Source organism: Takifugu flavidus, chromosome 21 (assembly GCF_003711565.1).
Source record: "Takifugu flavidus isolate HTHZ2018 chromosome 21, ASM371156v2, whole genome shotgun sequence".
In the NCBI taxonomy this organism is placed as follows: domain Eukaryota; kingdom Metazoa; phylum Chordata; class Actinopteri; order Tetraodontiformes; family Tetraodontidae; genus Takifugu; species Takifugu flavidus.
Genome location: NC_079540.1, coordinates 7,342,568 through 7,361,817, shown reverse-complemented (window position 1 = coordinate 7,361,817; position 19,250 = coordinate 7,342,568). Strand labels below are relative to the sequence as shown.

The 19,250-nt window shown below is 50.3% G+C and overlaps 1 protein-coding gene and 1 long non-coding RNA gene across 3 annotated transcripts in view; one reads left to right on the top strand and one right to left on the bottom strand.

Annotated features, from left to right (window-relative positions):
• LOC130518505 (RNA-binding motif, single-stranded-interacting protein 3) overlaps positions 1-16,160 on the bottom strand; it is a 178,820-nt gene extending 162,660 nt beyond the window's left edge. The window contains exons 1-2 of one of the 2 annotated variants that reach the window (XM_057021131.1): positions 16,082-16,160; positions 15,175-15,328 (exon numbers count right to left, since the gene is read on the bottom strand). In XM_057021131.1, coding sequence (XP_056877111.1) covers positions 15,175-15,297 — 123 coding nt within the window. In that variant the 5' untranslated portion in view covers positions 15,298-15,328; positions 16,082-16,160. The remainder of the gene's footprint in view (positions 1-15,174; positions 15,329-16,081) is intronic. The other variant, XM_057021128.1, reaches the window with a different exon arrangement.
• A 1,822-nt stretch (positions 16,161-17,982) lies between these two features.
• Positions 17,983-19,033, top strand: LOC130518682 (uncharacterized). Its single transcript, XR_008948119.1, has 3 exons — positions 17,983-18,101; positions 18,242-18,346; positions 18,814-19,033. It is a non-coding gene; the product is annotated as an uncharacterized LOC130518682 (long non-coding RNA).
• Positions 19,034-19,250: the final 217 nt, after the last annotated feature.

The following is a 19,250-nucleotide window of genomic DNA, read 5'->3' as shown; positions in this document are numbered from 1 at the left end:
CATAGTTTGTGGTGTTTTCACCGTAGTTTGTGGTGTTTTCACCGTAGTTTGTGGTGTTTTCACCGTAGCTTGTGGTGTTTTCACTGTAGTTTATGGTGTTTTCACCGTAGCTTGTGGTGTTTTCACTGTAGTTTATGGTGTTTTCACCGTAGTTTGTGGTGTTTTCACCATAGTGTGTGTTGTTTTCACCGTAGTTTGTGGCGTTTTCACCGTAGTTTGTGGTGGTTTCACCGTAGCTTGTGGTGTTTTCACCGTAGTTGTGGTGTTTTCACCGTAGTTTGTGGTGTTTTACATAGTTTATGGTGTTTTTACTGTAGTTTGTGGTGTTTTCACCGTAGTTTGTGTGTGTTTTCACCGTAGTTTGTGGTGTTTTCACCATAGTTTATGGTGTTTTCACCGTAGTTGTGGCGTTTTCACCGTAGTTTGTGGCGTTTTCAACATAGTTTATGGTGTTTTTACTGTAGTTATGGTGTTTTCACCGTAGCTTGTGGTGTTTTCACGTAGTAGTTTGTGGTGTAGAAATAACACAAACTGCGGTGAAAACACCACACACTACGGTGAAAAAATAACACAAACTACAGTGAAAACACTATAAACTATGGTGAAAACACCACAAACTACAAAGTGTTTTCACCGTAGTTTGTGGTGTTTTCACCATAGTTTATAGTGTTTTCACTGTAGTTTGTGTTATTTTCACCGTAGTTTGTGGTGTTTTCAACATAGTTTGTGGTGTTTTCACCGTAGCTTGTGGTGTTTTCACTGTAGTTTATGGTGTTTTCACCGTAGTTTGTGGTGTTTTCACCGTAGTTTGTGGTGTTTTCAACATAGTTTGTGGTGTTTTCACCGTAGTTTGTGGTGTTTTCACCATAGTTTGTGGCGTTTTCACCGTAGTTTGTGGCGTTTTCAACATAGTTTATGGTGTTTTTACTGTAGTTTATGGTGTTTTCACCGTAGCTTGTGGTGTTTTCACCGTAGTTTGTGGTGTAGAAATAACACAAACTGCGGTGAAAACACCACAAACTACGGTGAAAATAACACAAACTACGGTGAAAATAACACAAACTACAGTGAAAACACTATAAACTACGGTGAAAACACCACAACCTACGGTGAAAATAACACAAACTACAGTGAAAACACTATAAACTATGGTGAAAACACCACAAACTACGGTGAAAATAACACAAACTACAGTGAAAACACTATAAACTATGTTGAAAACACCACAAACTACGGTGTGAAAACACCATAAACTACGGTGAAAACACCACAAACTACGGTGAAAACGCCACAAACCATGTTGAAAACGCCACAACCTACGGTGAAAATAACACAAACTACAGTGAAAACACCACAAACTACGGTGAAAGTAACACAAACTACGGTGAAAATAACACAAACTACGGTGAAAACACCACAAACTACGGGGAAAACACCATAAACTATGTTGAAAACACCACAAACTACGGTGAAAATAACACAAACTACAGTGAAAACACTATAAGCTATGGTGAAAACACCACAAACTACGGTTGAAAATAACACAAACTACGGTGAAAACACCATTAACTACAGTGAAAACGCCACAAACTACGGTGAAAACAACAGACACTACGGTGAAAACACCACAAACTACGGTGAAAACACCACAAACTACGGTGAAAACGCCATAAACTACGGCCATGAGATCCGAACCCTCGAGAACACGCTGCGGCTGCAGATGTTCATCAGCGGCTGCAGATGTTCACAGCTGTGCTGAAGTTCCTTCAGCTTCACTCCGCCCCCTAAAGATCGCTGCAACTGGCAGCCATGGTGGTTGCCATGGCGACCTTGACGTAAACAGGCAAATAAAACATATCTTCTCTCAAGACGCTGCCATGAGCACGGCTGCAGAATTACCTCATTTCCTCTGATCTGTGCAAACAGTTGGGATTCTGGGCACGCCAGCAGGAACTAACCCTCCAGCAGGAGGAACTCTGTCCTCCAGCAGGAACTAACCCTCCAGCAGGAGGAACTGTGTCCTCCAGCAGGAACTAACCCTCCAGCAGGAGGAACTCTGTCCTCCAGCAGGAGGAACTGTGTCCTCCAGCAGGAACTAACCCTCCAGCAGGAGGAACTGTGTCCTCCAGCAGGAACTAACCCTCCAGCAGGAGGAACTCTGTCCTCCAGCAGGAACTAACCCTCCAGCAGGAAGAACTGTGTCCTCCAGCAGGAACTAACCCTCCCAGAGGAACTGTGTCCTCCAGCAGGAACTAACCCTCCAGCAGGAGGAACTGTGTCCTCCAGCAGGAGGAACTGTGTCCTCCAGCAGGAACTAACCCTCCAGCAGGAGGAACTGTGTCCTCCAGCAGGAGGAACTGTGTCCTCCAGCAGGAACTAACCCTCCAGCAGGAGGAACTGTGTCCTCCAGCAGGAACTAACCCTCCAGCAGGAGGAACTCTGTCCTCCAGCAGGAACTAACCCCCCCAGCAGGAGGAACTGTGTCCTCCAGCAGGAACTAACCCTCCAGCAGGAGGAACTCTGTCCTCCAGCAGGAACTAACCCTCCAGCAGGAGGAACTGTGTCCTCCAGCAGGAGGAACTGTGTCCTCCAGCAGGAACTAACCCTCCAGCAGGAGGAACTGTGTCCTCCAGCAGGAACTAACCCTCCAGCAGGAGGAACTGTGTCCTCCAGCAGGAGGAACTGTGTCCTCCAGCAGGAACTAACCCTCCAGCAGGAGGAACTGTGTCCTCCAGCAGGAGGAACTGTGTCCTCCAGCAGGAACTAACCCTCCAGCAGGAGGAACTGTGTCCTCCAGCAGGAGGAACTGTGTCCTCCAGCAGGAACTAACCCTCCAGCAGGAGGACAATGTGTCTCCAGCAGGAGGAACTGTGTCCTCCAGCAGGAACTAACCCTCCAGCAGGAGGAACTCTGTCCTCCAGCAGGAGGAACTCTGTCCTCCAGCAGGAACTAACCCCCAGCAGGAGGAACTGTGTCCTCCAGCAGGAACTAACCCTCCAGCAGGAGGAACTCTGTCCTCCAGCAGGAACTAACCCTCCAGCAGGAGGAACTGTGTCCTCCAGCAGGAGGAACTGTGTCCTCCAGCAGGAACTAACACTCCAGCAGGAGGAACTGTGTCCTCCAGCAGGAACTGTGTCCTCCAGCAGGAGGAACTGTGTCCTCCAGCAGGAGGAACTGTGTCCTCCAGCAGGAACTAACCCTCCAGCAGGAGGAACTGTGTCCTCCAGCAGGAACTAACCCTCCAGCAGGAGGAACTGTGTCCTCCAGCAGAGGAACTGTGTCCTCCAGCAGGAACTAACCCTCCAGCAGGAGGAACTGTGTCCTCCAGCAGGAGGAACTGTGTCCTCCAGAGGAACTAACCCTCCAGCAGGAGGAACTGTGTCCTCCAGCAGGAGGTCTAGTAAGACCTGTTCCAAGAGCCGGACGTCTCTCGTTAACCACCAACACGATGCAGTTTTACACAATGATCCTCAGTCTAATTGTGGTGGATGAAGAACTCCTTTCTGGGGAGGAGATGGGGACTCGTTAGCTGCAGCAGCAACAAGGAGTGAGGAAACATCCGCTCTACGATATTCTCAAGGACGTCCTGAGACCAACTTCGGGGGGGGGGGGGGGGGGGGGGGGGGGGGTCACAAGCTTGTTATTCTGGCATCTCTCACTAATATCGAGGGATTTCTTAACTTTAACTAAGTTTGCTAACGGTGAAAAGTGATCAGGCACCTTAATGGACGTGATCCACAGCTGTGGTCAGAGCTCAGTCTCAATAACGGGATTTTTATCGCTCATTATTCACAATAATCCCGTTTCTTATTTGTGGTTTTGCCAAACTGGATTAATTAACAATCCACAAAGAAACTCAACATTCAGAAGGCTTTAGGGTTAGGGTTAGGTTAACCCTAGGGTTAGGGTTAGGGTTAGGCCTAACCATAGGGTTAGGGTAGGGTTAACCCTAGGGTTAGGGTTAGGGTTAGGCCTAACCAGACACAGCCCCCACACTCCAGTATCATAAAGGAAAATATGGAATATGGAACCACATTTCTTGATTAGAAATTAGTACCTCTGATATGTTCTGTCGGTACGCTTCTAGAGTGTTTTTCTTTTCATCCAGTTCATTCTCCAACTCTCCAACGTCTGCGCCGCCGCCGCCACGGCTATTTGAGGAAGCCTTTATAGAGTCCCCTAACCCTCTAACCCCTAACCCTCTAACCCCTAACCCTCTAACCCCTAACCCTAGCCCTCTAACCCTTTAACCCTAACCTCTAACCCTCTAACCCCCTAACCTCTAACCCCTAACCCTCTAACCCCTAACCCTCTAACCCCTCTAACCCTCTAACCCCTAACCTCTAACCCCTAACCCTCTAACCCCTAACCCTCTAACCCTTTAACCCTAACCTCTAACCCCTCTAATCCTCTAACCCCTAACCCTCTAACCCCTAACCGCTAACCCTCTAACCCCTAACCTCTAACCCCTAACCCTCTAACCCCTAACCCTCTAACCTCTAACCCTCTAACCTTCTAACCCCTAACCCTCTAACCCTCTAACCCTTACCCCCTAACCCCTAACCCTCTAACCCCTAACCCTCTAACCCTCTAACCCCTAACCCCCTACCCTCTAACCCTTAACCCTCTAACCCCTAACCCTCTAACCCTCTAACCCTTAACCCCCTAACCCTCTAACCCTCTAACCCTTAACCCCCCTACCCTCTAACCTCTAAACCTCTAACCCCTAACCCTCTAACCTCTAACCCTTAACCCCCTAACCCTCTAACCCTCTAACCCTTAAACCCAAAAACCCTAACCCACCCTAACCCTTACCCTCTAACCCCCCTAACCAACCCTCTACCCTTAACCCCCTAACCCCTAACCCTCTGACCCTCTAACCCCTACCCTCTAACCCTCTAACCCCTAACCCCTAACCCTCTAACCCCTAACCCTCTAACCCTCTAACCTAACCCCTAACCCTCTAACCCTCTAACCCTTAACCCCCTAACCCTACCCTCTAACCCTTAACCCCCTACCCCTAACCCTCTAACCCTCTAACCCTTAACCCTCTAACCCCTAACCCTCTAAACCCTTAACCCCCTAACCCTCTACCCTCTAACAACACCCTTAACCCCCTAACCCCTAACCCTCTAACCCTCTAACCAACCCTCTAACCCTTAACCCTCTAACCCCTAACCCCTAACCCCTAACCCCTCTAACCCTCTAACCCCTAACCCTCTAACCCTCTAACCCTAACCCCTAACCCCTAACCCTCTAACCCTCTAACCCCTTAACACCCCCCTAACCCCTAACCCCTAACCCTCTAACCATCTAACCCTTAACCCCCTAACCCCTAACCCTCTAACCCTCTAACCCTTAACCCTCTAACCCCTAACCCTCTAACCCTTAACCCCCTAACCCCTAACCCTCTAACCCCTAACCCCTCTAAACCCTTAACTTAACAACCCCCCTAACCCCTAACCCTCTAACCCTCTAACCCTTAACCCCCTAACCCCTAACCCCTAACCCTCTAACACCCTTAACCCTCTAACCCCTAACCCTCTAACCCTTACCAACAACCTAACCCCTAACCCCTAACCCTCTAACCCCTAACCCTCTAACCCTCTAACCCTTAACCCCCCTAACCCCTACCCTCTAACCCTCTAACCCTTAACCTCTAACCCCTAACCCTCTAACCCTCTAACCCCTAACCCTCTAACCCTTACCCCCCCTAACCCCTAACCCTCTAACCCCTAACCCTCTAACCCTCTAACCCTTACCCCCTAACCCCTAACCCTCTAACCCCCTCACCCCCTAACCCTTAACCCCCTTAACCCCAACCCCTAACCCTCTAACCCTCCCCGCTCTAACCCTCTAACCCCTAACCCCCTACCCCCTACCCTCTAACCCCTAACCCTCTAACCCCTAACCCTCTAACCCCTAACCCTCTAACCCTTAACCCCCCTAACCCTCTAACCCTCTAACCCTTAACCCCCTAACCCCTAACCCTCTAACCCCTAACCCTCTAACCCCTAACCTACCCCTAACCCTCTGACCCTCTAACCCCTAACCCTCTAACCCTCTAACCCTCTAACCCCTAACCCTCTATGACAGGAGTGAACCATCACTTCTGTTGTTGCTCTGAACGTGCACGTTTGTTGGGAGGATGTTTCACACGTGCACGCTTGTTGGGAGGATGTTTCACACGTGCACGTTTGTTGGGAGGATGTTTCACACGTGCAACTAAACCTGCTTTATTTACACAGAAGAGGAATTTAACCCTTAAAGGATTTATTCACGCAGAGCGGCATGCACGTGCACGTGCACGTCTTCACTGAGTTCCACTCCCTTTACCCCGAAGCTCTAAACGTAAACTTTACTGCCGTGCACGCCCCTCACACAGGGTTAGGGTGTGTGTGTGTGTGTGTGGTGTGTGTGGGTGTGTGCGTATGTGTGTGTGTGTGTGTGTGTGCGTGCGTGCGCGCGTGTGTCCTGAAGCTCTGATGCTCATTTCCAGACTGTATTTTTTTGAGCTGTTAATGTCACAACGTGTTTGATGGTTTCAATGGCAACATTGTAACATTCGGTCGTTAATTATCAGGTTAATTGACTGAATTAAAGGATGTTGATAGTTTAGAATGGAGATGAGATGTGCTGTTGCTGTGAGGTCTGACCAGCATCCTGAACGCCCCCCCCGCCCCCATAATGACATTTTGTCACTGTTAAAAGCCACGATGCTGCTGTTAGTAGCAACCGGGGAGGCGGTTGCCACGGTTACCTGATGCAACACGGTGCTGGACCATCTGCCGTGCAAAGGACAGTTTCCTGTTCATGTCTGTAATTACTGAAAACACTGAGCAGACAATGAGCCTTGAAGTGTGTGTGTGTGTGTGTGTGTGTGTGTGTGTGTGTGTGTGCACGTGAGCAACAGATAGGGTGACAGGATGAACCAAAAGACGCCTAGAAAGTTTCATTTATTACAGTTTACGCATGTTGAGTTCAGGAAAGAAGCAAATTTGTAGCACAACAAAACATCCACGAGGTCGTTAAGTGTTGTTGCTAATTATGAGCCATGTTAACGAGCCACACATCAGCTGGGACAGCTCGAAGATGTGCGCAGTGATCCCGAATCCTCGCCGCTGCCCTGCAGCTTCACCCACAACAACGGAAGCAGCCGTCGTTACCTACTGTTGTAGAACCTTTATTACACCTTTATTACACCTTTATTACACCTTTCCCTCGATTAAGCCGCCATGGCAACAGTTGTGCTCAGCCGCTAATATCAGAGTTGCCAATTAGCAATAACAGTTATTAAAAGTGCTGACATTAGTGGAGGTGCCAGGACTCTCCTGCTCTCTGTACAGGTAATTAGCAGTAATTACTAGCTGCAGTAATAGTAAACAGTGTCGTAACTGTCATTACTAGCTGCAGTAATAGTAAACAGTGTCGTACCTGTCATTACTAGCTGCAGTAATAGTAAACAGTGTCGTAACTGTCATTACTAGCTGCAGTAATAGTAAACAGTGTCGTAACTGTCATTACTAGCTGCAGTAATAGTAAACAGTGTCATAACTGTCATTACTAGCTGCAGTAATAGTAAACAGTGTCGTACCTGTCATTACTAGCTGCAGTAATAGTAAACAGTGTCGTAACTGTCATTACTAGCTGCAGTAATAGTAAACAGTGTCGTAACTGTCATTACTAGCTGCAGTAATAGTAAACAGTGTCGTAACTGTCATTACTAGCTGCAGTAATAGTAAACAGTGTCGTAACTGTCATTACTAGCAGGCCGACTGTCTCCTGACGACCGAGACGTTTACTGGAAATGAGACGTGAATCAGACGCAGCTCCGACCAGAACGATGAAGCTTCCGCACCCACAACAAACCAGGGAAAAGCAATTAGGAGCTAAATGTGCTCTTAATTGCTCGGTGAGCCAATTAAAGGCGGAGGCCTGCAGATATGAATCAGGCTGGAACGAGGGACAATTAGCAGCGTTTTCCTGACTCGGGATTCCGGATCTTTCTCTGTTCTGATCCGAATGTCTGCAGAAAACAAATGTGTGTGTTTGGAGTTATTATCGCGCTCTAATTTCCCGTAATGGAAGCGCTGGCGGATGAGCCCTTTTAATTTAGGCATCCACTGCAGGCCTGCATATTAATGAGCTCATTTGCATAAATCATGTCACTCCACTCGGGATTCCAATTAAACCCTTGAGTAATTGCTCAGCTGACCTGTTAAATAGAATCTTTTAAGTGGTTCAACAGGGCACTAAAGTCTGCCCCCCCCCCACACACACACACTCACACACACACACACACACACACACACACTCACACTCACACACACACACACTAAATTTCCACACAATTTAGTCTGAATATAATGAGATATCTTTTAATTTTGAAATCTATTATCTTCCCAGTGTGAAGCTGCTGGATCAGAACTTCCCGGTTCTGTAGAAGGTCTCAGGTGGGCGGAACATGTCCAGAAACTGGGTTTGTTGATCTTCCCTGGGATGATCCAGCAGGGATCCAGCAGGGATCCTAAATCCCATCTGCGCTGTGCTTTACTTAACCTTATGTTTACCGTTACCATGGCAACAAAGCATTCCGAAGTGGATGCTGTGATCAAGTTACAGCAGCATCTCCTAATGTTGATGTAACCGACGTCGACTAGTGTTCAATAAATTCACTGTTTCACTAATTAATTAAGTGATTAGTGACTTGATTAGATGGGCAGAAATATTGGGCAGTATGGGGGGGCAGTATGGGGGGGCAGTATGGAGGGCAGTATGGGGGGGCAGTATGGGGGGGTAGTATGGGGGGGCAGTATGGGGGGGTAGTATGGGGGGGCAGTATGGGGGGGGCAGTATGGGGGGCAGTATGGGGGGGCAGTATGGGGGGGTAGTATGGGGGGGCAGTATGGGGGGGCAGTATGGGGGGGTAGTATGGTGGGGCAGTATGGGGGGGGTAGCCTGTGATGACTGAATCTGACTGAATCTGACTGAATCTGACTGAATCGGATTGTAACTAAATCTGTGTGTCCAAACCAGAATAACTGAATTATTCATTATTGGATTAATCTGCATAAACAAGGACAAACGTTTGGGAGAAACTGCTGAGTCAGCAGATAAATGAGGAGGAATCAACGTTTCCTCGGCAACGTCATCGTTTATTTTCTTGGTTTTCATATTTGAAATGTATTTATTTAAGAAAAGTTTGGGGATTCATTCACTATTTTGATGTGGGGAATTCATCTGGAGTGATGGTGGAGGACGCACGCAGGACTTCATGTTTCGGCTCGTCCGTCGCCACGGCAACAGCAGAACATCTGTGAACATCTCTCACAAACTTCCTTTATCGTGCAACAAACATGCTCAGAAACAGGAAAGAGCCTCGTTTAGAATTAATTACCGTCCAGACAGAAACGGAGGCATCTTCCATGGAGCTTTACGGGCCGGTTAGCTAGTTGCTAGTTGCTAGTAAACTAACTGGAGCTAGTTGGCCCAGTTAGTTTACTGGAGTTTAAGAACATTTATGTCAAATCTGGGTAAATCAGAAGCTTTTAATTTTCTTTGATGGCAGAAAAGAAAAAGGGAAGCTGAGGAAGAGGAGGGATATCTGCTCGTCTGCTGGATGCATCCCATAATAACTGGAGCTTATATGCTAACGCATCACCCAAAGAATCAAGAATCCCCAACAGCGTTCCTGATCTACTGGATCTCTCCTGGCCCAGCACCGTGCTCCCAACCTGGTTACCCTTGGCTAACAGTGTAAAGTCACCAGTGAGCTAACTCGCTGGTTTAGATGCTCAGACAATATTAGCGCCGTTACAAGTGTTAGCTAAAGCCCAAAGGAACCTCAACACTTTTTCTGTTATATGTTCGGTTATATTGACGCTGTTTCGTTGAGTCGTTGCCTCTAAATCCTCTCTGACGACCCAAAAGTGCAGAGTAATCAGAACGGGATCCAGTGGGATCAGGAGTCCATCAGACCAACTCAGGGGATCGTGGATTGAACGGCCCCGCATCACATGACAGATGCACAAAAACGCTGAGTCAGTCCGGGAGATCCGGAGGTGTTACCATGGAGATTACGCAATCAATGAGAATTCGTTTTTTTTCCTCAAAATTTAGGACTTTGGTGATCAAATGTAATCAGCAATATTGATACAATGAAAGTGTTCTGGTAGCCATGCTGCTAGAACTGGCCACTTTCTCCACAGGAACGTTATAACAGTGTTATAACAGTGACGTTATAACACTGTTATAACAGGAGGATGACCCCAGCCGAGTGCTGCCGTTAGATCAAATGATCTAATGTGATCTACTGGCTCACATTACGAGCAGTTTAACAGTACATGAAAAATAAGATAATTACAGCTCAGCACCGCTCTAATTATAGCCTTTACAAAAGAGACGCAGTGATGCACTTTTACTGTAATGGGAGTTTATCTAATTAGACCGTTTATACACACACGCACACACACACACACACACACACACACACACACACACACACACTGGGGAGAAATCTGTCATTCGTAATCAGTAGTGTTGATGAAGCCCCCATTACCATTTCATTTACACACCATCACAGGGCACACTCAGCTGGCCCATGCTGCTAATGCTAATGCTAATGCTGCTAATAAAGCTGCTGCTAATAAAGCTGCTGCTAATAAAGTTGGTGCTAATGCTGTTGGTGCTAATGCTGCTGCTAATACAGTTGCTGCTGCTGCTGCTGCTAATAATGCTGCTGCTAACAAAGCTGCTGCTACTACTGTTGCTGCTGCTGCTGCTAATAATGCTGCTGCTACTACTGTTGCTGCTGCTGCTGCTAATAATGCTGCTGCTGCTAAGAATGCTGCTGCTAACAAAGCTGCTGCTACTACTGTTGCTGCTGCTGCTAATAATGCTGCTGCTGCTGCTGCTAACAAAGCTGCTGCTACTACTGTTGCTGCTGCTAATAATAATGCTGCTGCTGCTACTACTGTTGCTGCTGCTGCTAATAATAATGCTGCTGCTGCTACTAGACGGTCGGTCCATCTGGGCAGAACGTTCCCTTCGGATCAACGGCGCTCCCAGACAGAGCTGGAGTCTGAATGTGTGACAGCAGCTAATAGGATCCCTGTGATCCGCCGGTCCCGATAATAGAACCCACGACTATCCGGATACTCTGAGCCGAGATCCGATTCTGTTGCTGAGGGACAAACAGAACCACTGACGTCGTGATGCAGAACCATGACAGATTAATTAAAATAACAGGAACAGCAACACCCTGGCTGGTTGGGGGGGGGGGGGGGGGGATACGACAGGCACCTTGACACCAGTGTGATCACAAGTAGATCAAAGGATTTAAAAATCTGTGTCCCGCTCTGTCACCTGCTCATTAGTGACCCTCTGCCCCTAATGCCCCCATCAGGGGCTAAAGCGCGACCTCGATGGCCCAGCTGGGAACCAACAACCTCACGAGCAGCATCAGAGCCCAGAACCACCGTTTCAGCAAAGACTCCAAATAAAGGAGGATATATACGATAAAGGAAAACCGGGATCATTAACCAGGATCATTAACCAGGATCATTAACCCCTTCAGGGCGGAGGGTTAGGCAGACACGTGATGACCCACAGGTGCTCAACGGGACTCAGGTGTGAGGGAACGGCTGACGGGCTGCAGCACCAACACAGCCTGGCCTCATGAGGCTGGAGGGGAGCTGGGCTTGAGCCTATAGAGCTGAGCAGCACACCACCAGCCCCCGGGACCCACCCTCACCCTAGGGTTAACCCTCACCCTCACCCTAGGGTTAACCCTCACCCTAACCCCAGGGTTAACCCTCACCCTAGGGTTAACCCTCACCCTCACCCTAGGTTAACCCTCACCCTAGGGTTAACCCTCACCCTCACCCCAGGGTTAACCCTCACCCTCACCCTAAGGTTAACCCTCACCCTCACCCTAGGGTTAACCCTCACCCTAGGGTTAACCCTCACCCTAGGGTTAACCCTCACCCTCACCCTAGGGTTAACCCTCACCCTAACCCCAGGGTTAACCCTCACCCTAGGGTTAACCCTCACCCTCACCCTAGGGTTAACCCTCACCCTCACCCTAGGGTTAACCCTCACCCTAGGGTTAACCCTCACCCTAACCCCAGGGTTAACCCTCACCCTCACCCTAGGGTTAACCCTCACCCTCGGGTTAACCCTCACCCTAACCCTAGGGTTAACCCTCACCCTCGGGTTAACCCTCACCCTAACCCCAGGGTTAACCCTCACCCTAGGGTTAACCCTCACCCTCAGGTTAACCCTCACCCTAACCCCAGGGTTAACCCTAACCCTCGGGTTAACCCTCACCCTAACCGGTTGGTCCAAGACCAGAAATGGGGATTTAGAGATTAATAGGCCAATTATCTAAAAAGTCCACGACAACTGGACAGGAAAGACAAACACAGTTTCAGAGGTTTGTCTCTCCGAGCATCAGTCACATGATCCCGTCATGTGACTGTGGCGCTCCAGGTCAGGCGCCATCTGCTGTTCCAGGTGTAATAAAGCAAGAAAAGTTCCGGAAGCATGTGGACAAGTGGAGAAGGTTCCAGACGAGCGGCTCCGGCGCGATGTCATTAATTAGCAAACAGAAAACTCATGTAGCTCATTTGGAAACGTAAACAATCTTCAGCCTGAGCAGTTTAACAGATTTAACAAACTCTTCTCTTATTGGTGGAATCAGATTTAATCAGTGGCAGCAACATTCATCTCCCGTCTCAACGTTAACTCCAAAGTTTGGCTTCTAATTAAAATAAATCAGTCATTCGGGTTTACGATGATTTCAACGATGAAAAGGAACCAAAATAACACAAAACCAATGAAAGTTCCTGGTTCCTGAACCTTTTTATGAGGGAAAGATGCAGAATCAGCAAACTAAGACGTGTTCTGCTGCATCTTTGATGACTTGTTTATGTTTCCAACACTGTTAAGAGTTAAAGGTCGTTTGTGAATGACACTAATTAGTGGAAAATCTTCCAAATGACGGCAGCTCATCATCAGTAACAGATAACTGAAGCTCCGGCCCAGATAATTAGAGAATAATGAGCACAAAGTTCATCAAGGGGAACCAGTCTCTCAGGTCGTTTAAAGGTCGTGGACCTCCAACACGGAGGTCTGAGGCACGGCTGTGGACCAGGTTCTGTCAGGGTTCAGGACATGGTCTCGATCCTTCACCTTCATCAAAACTTCCCACCAAAAAGGCAGCTGAGTCACATTCAGGTCTTCTGATGACGCCACAGATGTAAGAACGACGTTTCACAACAACAGTCACAAGCACGAGCGCCACAAGTGGAAACACCCCCGAGTACCCCCCGAGTACCCCCCAAACACCCCCGAGTACCCCCCGAGTACCCCCCAAACACCCCCGAGTACCTCCCAGTACCCCCCGAGTACCCCCCAAACACCCCCGAGTACCCCCCAACACCCCCGAGTACCCCCCGAGTACCCCCCAGTACCCCCCAAACAACCCCCGAGTACCCCCCGAGTACCCCCCAGTAACCCCCCGAGTACCCCCCCAAAACCCCCAGTACCCCCCAGTACCCCCCGAGTACCCCCCAAACACCCCCCAGTACCCCCCGAGTACCCCCCGAGTACCCCCCAAACACCCCCCAGTACCCCCCCCCGAGTACCCCCCAAACACCCCCCGAGTTACCCCCCGAGTACCCCCCAAACCCCCCGAGTGCCCCCCAGTACCCCCCAGTACCCCCCGAGTACCCCCCGAGTACCCCCCAAACACCCCCCAGTACCCCCCCAAAACCCCCCGAGTACCCCCCAGTACCCCCCGAGTACCCCCCAACCACCCCCGAGTACCCCCCCAAAACCCCCCGAGTACCCCCCAGTACCCCCCGAGTACCCCCCAAACACCCCCGAGTAACCCCCAACCACCCCCGAGTACCCCCCAAACACCCCCGAGTACCCCCCAGTACCCCCCAGTAACCCCCCGAGTACCCCCCGAGTACCCCCGAGTACCCCCCGAGTACCCCCCAAACACCCCCGAGTACCCCCCGAACACTCCCAGTACCCCCCCCCCCCGAGTACCCCCCACACCCCCGAGTACCCCCTGAACACCCCCGAGTACCCCCCAAACACCCCCGAGTGCCCCCCGAACACCCCCGAGTACCCCCTGAACACCCCCGTGGTGCTCCACTTTCCCCCCCAGAGCTAAGCTAACCTTCCTCCCCCCAGCTAATATCCTCACCCAGACAATAAGGAATCAGGATAAGGATAAAAAACTTTATTGATCCCACATCGGGGAAATTACCTGTGACAGCGGAAGCTCCTTCGGCTCTTTTTCTGTGGTAAAACTTTAATTTTCCTCGAGGTTTCAAATCCAGTTATTTGTTGCTTTTAGCGAGGACACGAAGAGAAAAAGCGATTTGATCAGGACGTCGTTGTAGCTTAAACTCTTTAACTGGCTGCTCCAGAGCACTACGGCAACATTTAACCTTTTCTCTCTGGTTGTCTCCTGCCACCTCTCACCAATAAAACTAACACATCCAATAATAACACAACAGAAAACACAAAACCACCCGCAGGTACCAGATGGGAGCACCTGCACAGTATTTATATTTTCCATCTTTTTCTCCATGAAACAAAATGACCTAATAAGCAAAACATTGCGCTTGCAACACACACACACACACACACACACACACACACACACACACGCACACGCACACACACACACACTTCCAGGTCTAAGGTCAGTAAAGTGTCGATCAAACTCCTAATTCGCAAACACAGGTCGTACAGGTGTAATCATGGTGCCTGTGGCCTCGTTAGCTAGAAACTTAAGGGCTTTTGTGAGTGTGTGTGTGTGTTGTGTGTGTGTGTGTGTGTGTGTGTGTGTGTGTGTGTGTGTGTGTGTGTTGTGTGTGTGTGTGTGTTCTGCGTTAGATGTGACCTGTCAGACTGTGACACTAAAAGGTTCTGACCTCTGAAGGTGCAGACGTGTCCGTGCTAGCAGTGCTAACCCACAACAAAACACCTCCTTCCCTTTGAAAGCCACTGAAGCTCCAGACCACAAACACACAGTTTCACTTTCTCTTTCAGCAGTGACACACACACACACACACACACACACACACACACACACACACACACACACACACACACACAGAGCAGCTGCACATGTGCTGCCGGGGTTCTGTCACTTACTTTAGCATCAGCCGCCTTCACATCCGTCAAAGCCTCGCCGCCGCCGCCGCCGCCTTCCTGTCCGTCCTCCGCTCTGCTGATTGGCCTCTGACCACAGAAGAGGGCGGGGCTCCAGCTGGACATCACCTGAGACCTCCATCTTCCTCCGTCGTCCCTGGAAATAGAACACGTCAGAGGCTACAGGCCACATCGTTCATGACTCTACAAAACCTGCTTTTATTTCTACACAAAGGTGCAAAACACGAGCCCCTACACACACACACACACACAACACACACACACACACACACACCAAAATCCTTTTCAGCAACTGTGCGCTTCAGGGTATAAAAACTGTGTTTAATGTGACCTGGTGACAGAAATTGAATTTAGGCAGCAATGACAGGTTTTTTAAGTTTCATTAGATAATTAAGAATGTGGAATATTTTCAATGTTCCGCAGCTAAAACAATAAGGTTTCGGTGTTAATAGCATATAAATGTATATTTTCTAATTGTTATTTTAAATGTGGCCTGTGGGTAATTGAATGATGTCTCGGAGACCCAAACGCGCCCGACTGGGCCACGTTCGGGCCTGAAGGCCGCGGCTTTGGCCTCCGCAAGACTTTTAATCCCGCGGTGGGGGGGCGCGCACCGGTTCGTGCGCGTTAATTACCTCCGCACACGTGCGGCGAAGCGACAACTGTCAACGAAAATGTTGCAGAAACTCAGACTGGAATGAAGCAACATTCGGTCCAAGCCTCAGCAGTGTTGGGGGGTGACGTCAGCGAGTTGCACTTAATAATTAAAGTCAATTAAGTCCCTAAACACGGTGGAAACGGCTCGCGCCACCCTTCGGGAGCTACAACAGGTGGTGTCGTTGGAAACGTGCTGTAATAATAATAGTAATAGTAATAATAATAACAATACCTCCGTCAACTCGGCTCCTCGTGACGTCTGAAGCATCTCGTCAAGTTGCTTCACAGCTCCGTGGCCGCGCTGCGCGCTCCGGTCCGCCAGGGCGCGCAGCGCGGCCGCGTCATTCTGATGGACGAGCCGGGAGAGAGGGGCCCCTAACGGGGGGGGGGCCCCTGACTGGGGAGGGGCGGGGCCCTGGCGGGGGGCGGGGCCCCTGACTGGGGAGGGGCGGGGCCCGAGACAGACGATCTCCCCCCTTACCCCACCTCTCTCCCCCTCCCCTCTCCCCCCTCCCCTCCCCTCCCATCTCCCCCTCCCCTCCCATCCCCCCCTTACCCCACCTCTCTCCCCCTCCCCTCCCATCTCACCCCTCCCCTCCCATCTCCCCCTTACCCCACCTCTCTCCCCCTCCCATCTCTCTCCCCCTCCCCTCCCATCTCTCTCCCCCTCCCCTCTCCCCCTCCCATCTCACCCCTCCCCTCCCATCTCCCCCTTACCCCACCTCTCTCCCCCCTCCCCTCCCATCTCCCCCTCCCCTCTCCCCCTCCCATCTCCCCCTCCCATCCCCCCCTTACCCCACCTCTCTCCCCCTCCCCTCCCCTCTCCCCCCTCCCATCTCCCCCTTACCCCACCTCTCTCCCCCTTACCTCCCATCTCTCCCCCCCTCCCCTCCCCTCTCTCCCCCTCCCCTCCCCTCTCCCCCCTCCCATCTCCCCCTTACCCCACCTCTCTCCCCCTCCCCCTCCCCTCCCCTCTCCCCCCTCCCCCCTCCCATCTCTCTCCCCCTCCCATCTCCCCCTTACCCCACCTCTCTCTCCCCCTCCCCTCCCATCTCTCTCCCCCCTCCCCTCCCATCTCCCCCTCCCCTCTCCCCCCTTACCCCACCTCTCACCCCCTCCCGTCCCATCTCTCCCCCTCCCATCTCCCCCTCCCATCTCCCCCCTGGTTATTGGCTGCTGGATATTACGATGGGAAGGGAACTTATTTAGAATAAAGGTAAAAATCGATTCCAGGAATTATGCAAAAAACAAAACTATGAGCAAGTTGTAAATTCATACACGCACCAGCAAAAAAAAAGACCTTTTTAAATATTCCATTTGGTACTTTTATACAGGAGAGCACCAGAGGGAGATCGAACCATGAGAATAGAAGAGGAAAGCTGGAGACGTCATCGCTGCTACGCGTTTTTGTTGTGGAGCAATTCTCATGGTGGCCACACGGTGGCGCTATAAACCAAGGAAACGCACAAGATGCAGCGCGCTGCGGAGCTGCACCGGAGCCGGAGAACACAGAGCCCGGCGGTTCCGGCTCGGTATGAGGGCGGGTATGCGAGGAGCCGCGCAGCATGTTTCCACCATCTTCCGTGTGATCTGTTTGGTCCAAGAATCCGGGAATTCTCACGAGCAGCGACTGACAGACGCCCCCTCATCTGTCACGGCAGAGCTGCCATTCGCTCCGGGGGGCGGGGGGGTCAGCAGGTGGAAGGACAGGCGAACCAAGCGGAGCCTCGGCCCGCATTCTCCAGTCGGTTCTGTGCATCCTGGCAGCCTTGCGCGCTCCGTGCGCGCCAGCAGGGACGCACGGGCGTCCATGTTGTGGGCTCAGCCGGCACAAGCAGATGTTTTCTGGGTAATGCTGTTTTGCTCCCCCTGTAATGAAGGGGGGGGGGGGGCAGCCAGGCCGGAGTGCCAGGTGGTTCTGCTGGAAAGGTTTAGGAATTTGTTCTGAATTGGGACAATATGAGCTGGCAAATCAGAATTCTCTGATAAAATATGATCTCATTAACTGTAAAGCTTTATTATCCAGATGGTACACAATATTCAGATAAACTAGAGTGTGTGTGTGTGTGGTGTGTGTGTGGTGTGTGTGTGTGTGTGTGTGTGTGTGTGTGTGTGTGTGTGGTGATCAAACCTCCAGACCTTTGGAGGCCCCGAACCACCTTGTCCAGAGCGGTGCCGTGCAGAGCCGCTGGGGGGCAGCTTGAGCCTTCAGATGGGGGCCGCGGCGGAAGGAGGCCGCGGGGCTCGTCGACGTGCGTGAATCTAAAGGTGTTGCGGTTCTTTAGAGCCGCTCCGACCCGCATCATCCCGTCAAGCTTCTCGGGGATTTTATTGCTGCAGTGATGTATTTTTGTTGAATTGTTTTATTCTTTGTTTTTGATTCTTTCAGTAGAAACGCAGCATCATAACGCGTCTGGAGGAACGAGCGCGGGAGCGTGCGCGTCGTGGCTGCGTGTTTAAGCCAAGATGTTGAGCTTTTTACTGAATGATGCAAGTTGTAAGTAATTTTGTCTAATAGTCTTTCTAATAGTGACACACACACACGCACGCACACACACACAGGTGTTAAAAGCACTGTTCCGAGCACGTGGACGGTGCAAATAGCTCCAGCGTCACTTCTGTTATTTTACTATTTCTATTGACGTCCGTTTGCCTAATGCCATCCCATAATATGCTGCTCATCAGCGCCCTTTCCTTCTATCTGACCACCTTTATCGGGGTGTCTGCTGAAGCTTCCCGTAGCACCGTTAGCGCCCGTGTTCCTGCTCGAGGGGGCTAGAGATGGGGAGGCAAACCTGACCAGGGCAAAAAGATGCACAATTACCCGGGATGTTTGACGTCGGCATTGTAAATTCACACATGGATGTAGCCTTAGCTCCGAAATGGCCTCCTTTATTACACAGTAATAAATGCAGGAATGTGCCCTTCCTCACCTCTGATTCATACCTGTCACAATCCCGGCAGCCATGGTTCAAATCCCGCCTTCTTTGGATGATTGGCGCTTGGTTCTGCCAGAGTTCGGCCGCCACAGCTCCAGATCGGTGCCACAACACAGCTGCTAATGCTGCATGACAGAAGCAACACCTCTGAGTCACAGAAGAGCACCTCGAAGAACATTAGTCACATATTTGTGTTTCTCTTCATCAATACAAACCATAAGAAGGAAAAACTGCCTCGAGAGAGGCTTTTCATTTAATCGGTGGCCTGAAGAGGCCTAAAGTAGAACAGAATAAAATAGCACGGATGGAAAAATACACCTAGAGCTTGTTGGTTTAAATTTATCGTATTTAAATTCAATCTCAGATTTTCACATTTGCATTAAAGAACAAAAGCCGAGCGTGTTCCAAGAGTAGCGGCGTTGCTAAAACTAGCAAGAGGACAAAAGAACTGCTCCCGCTGAT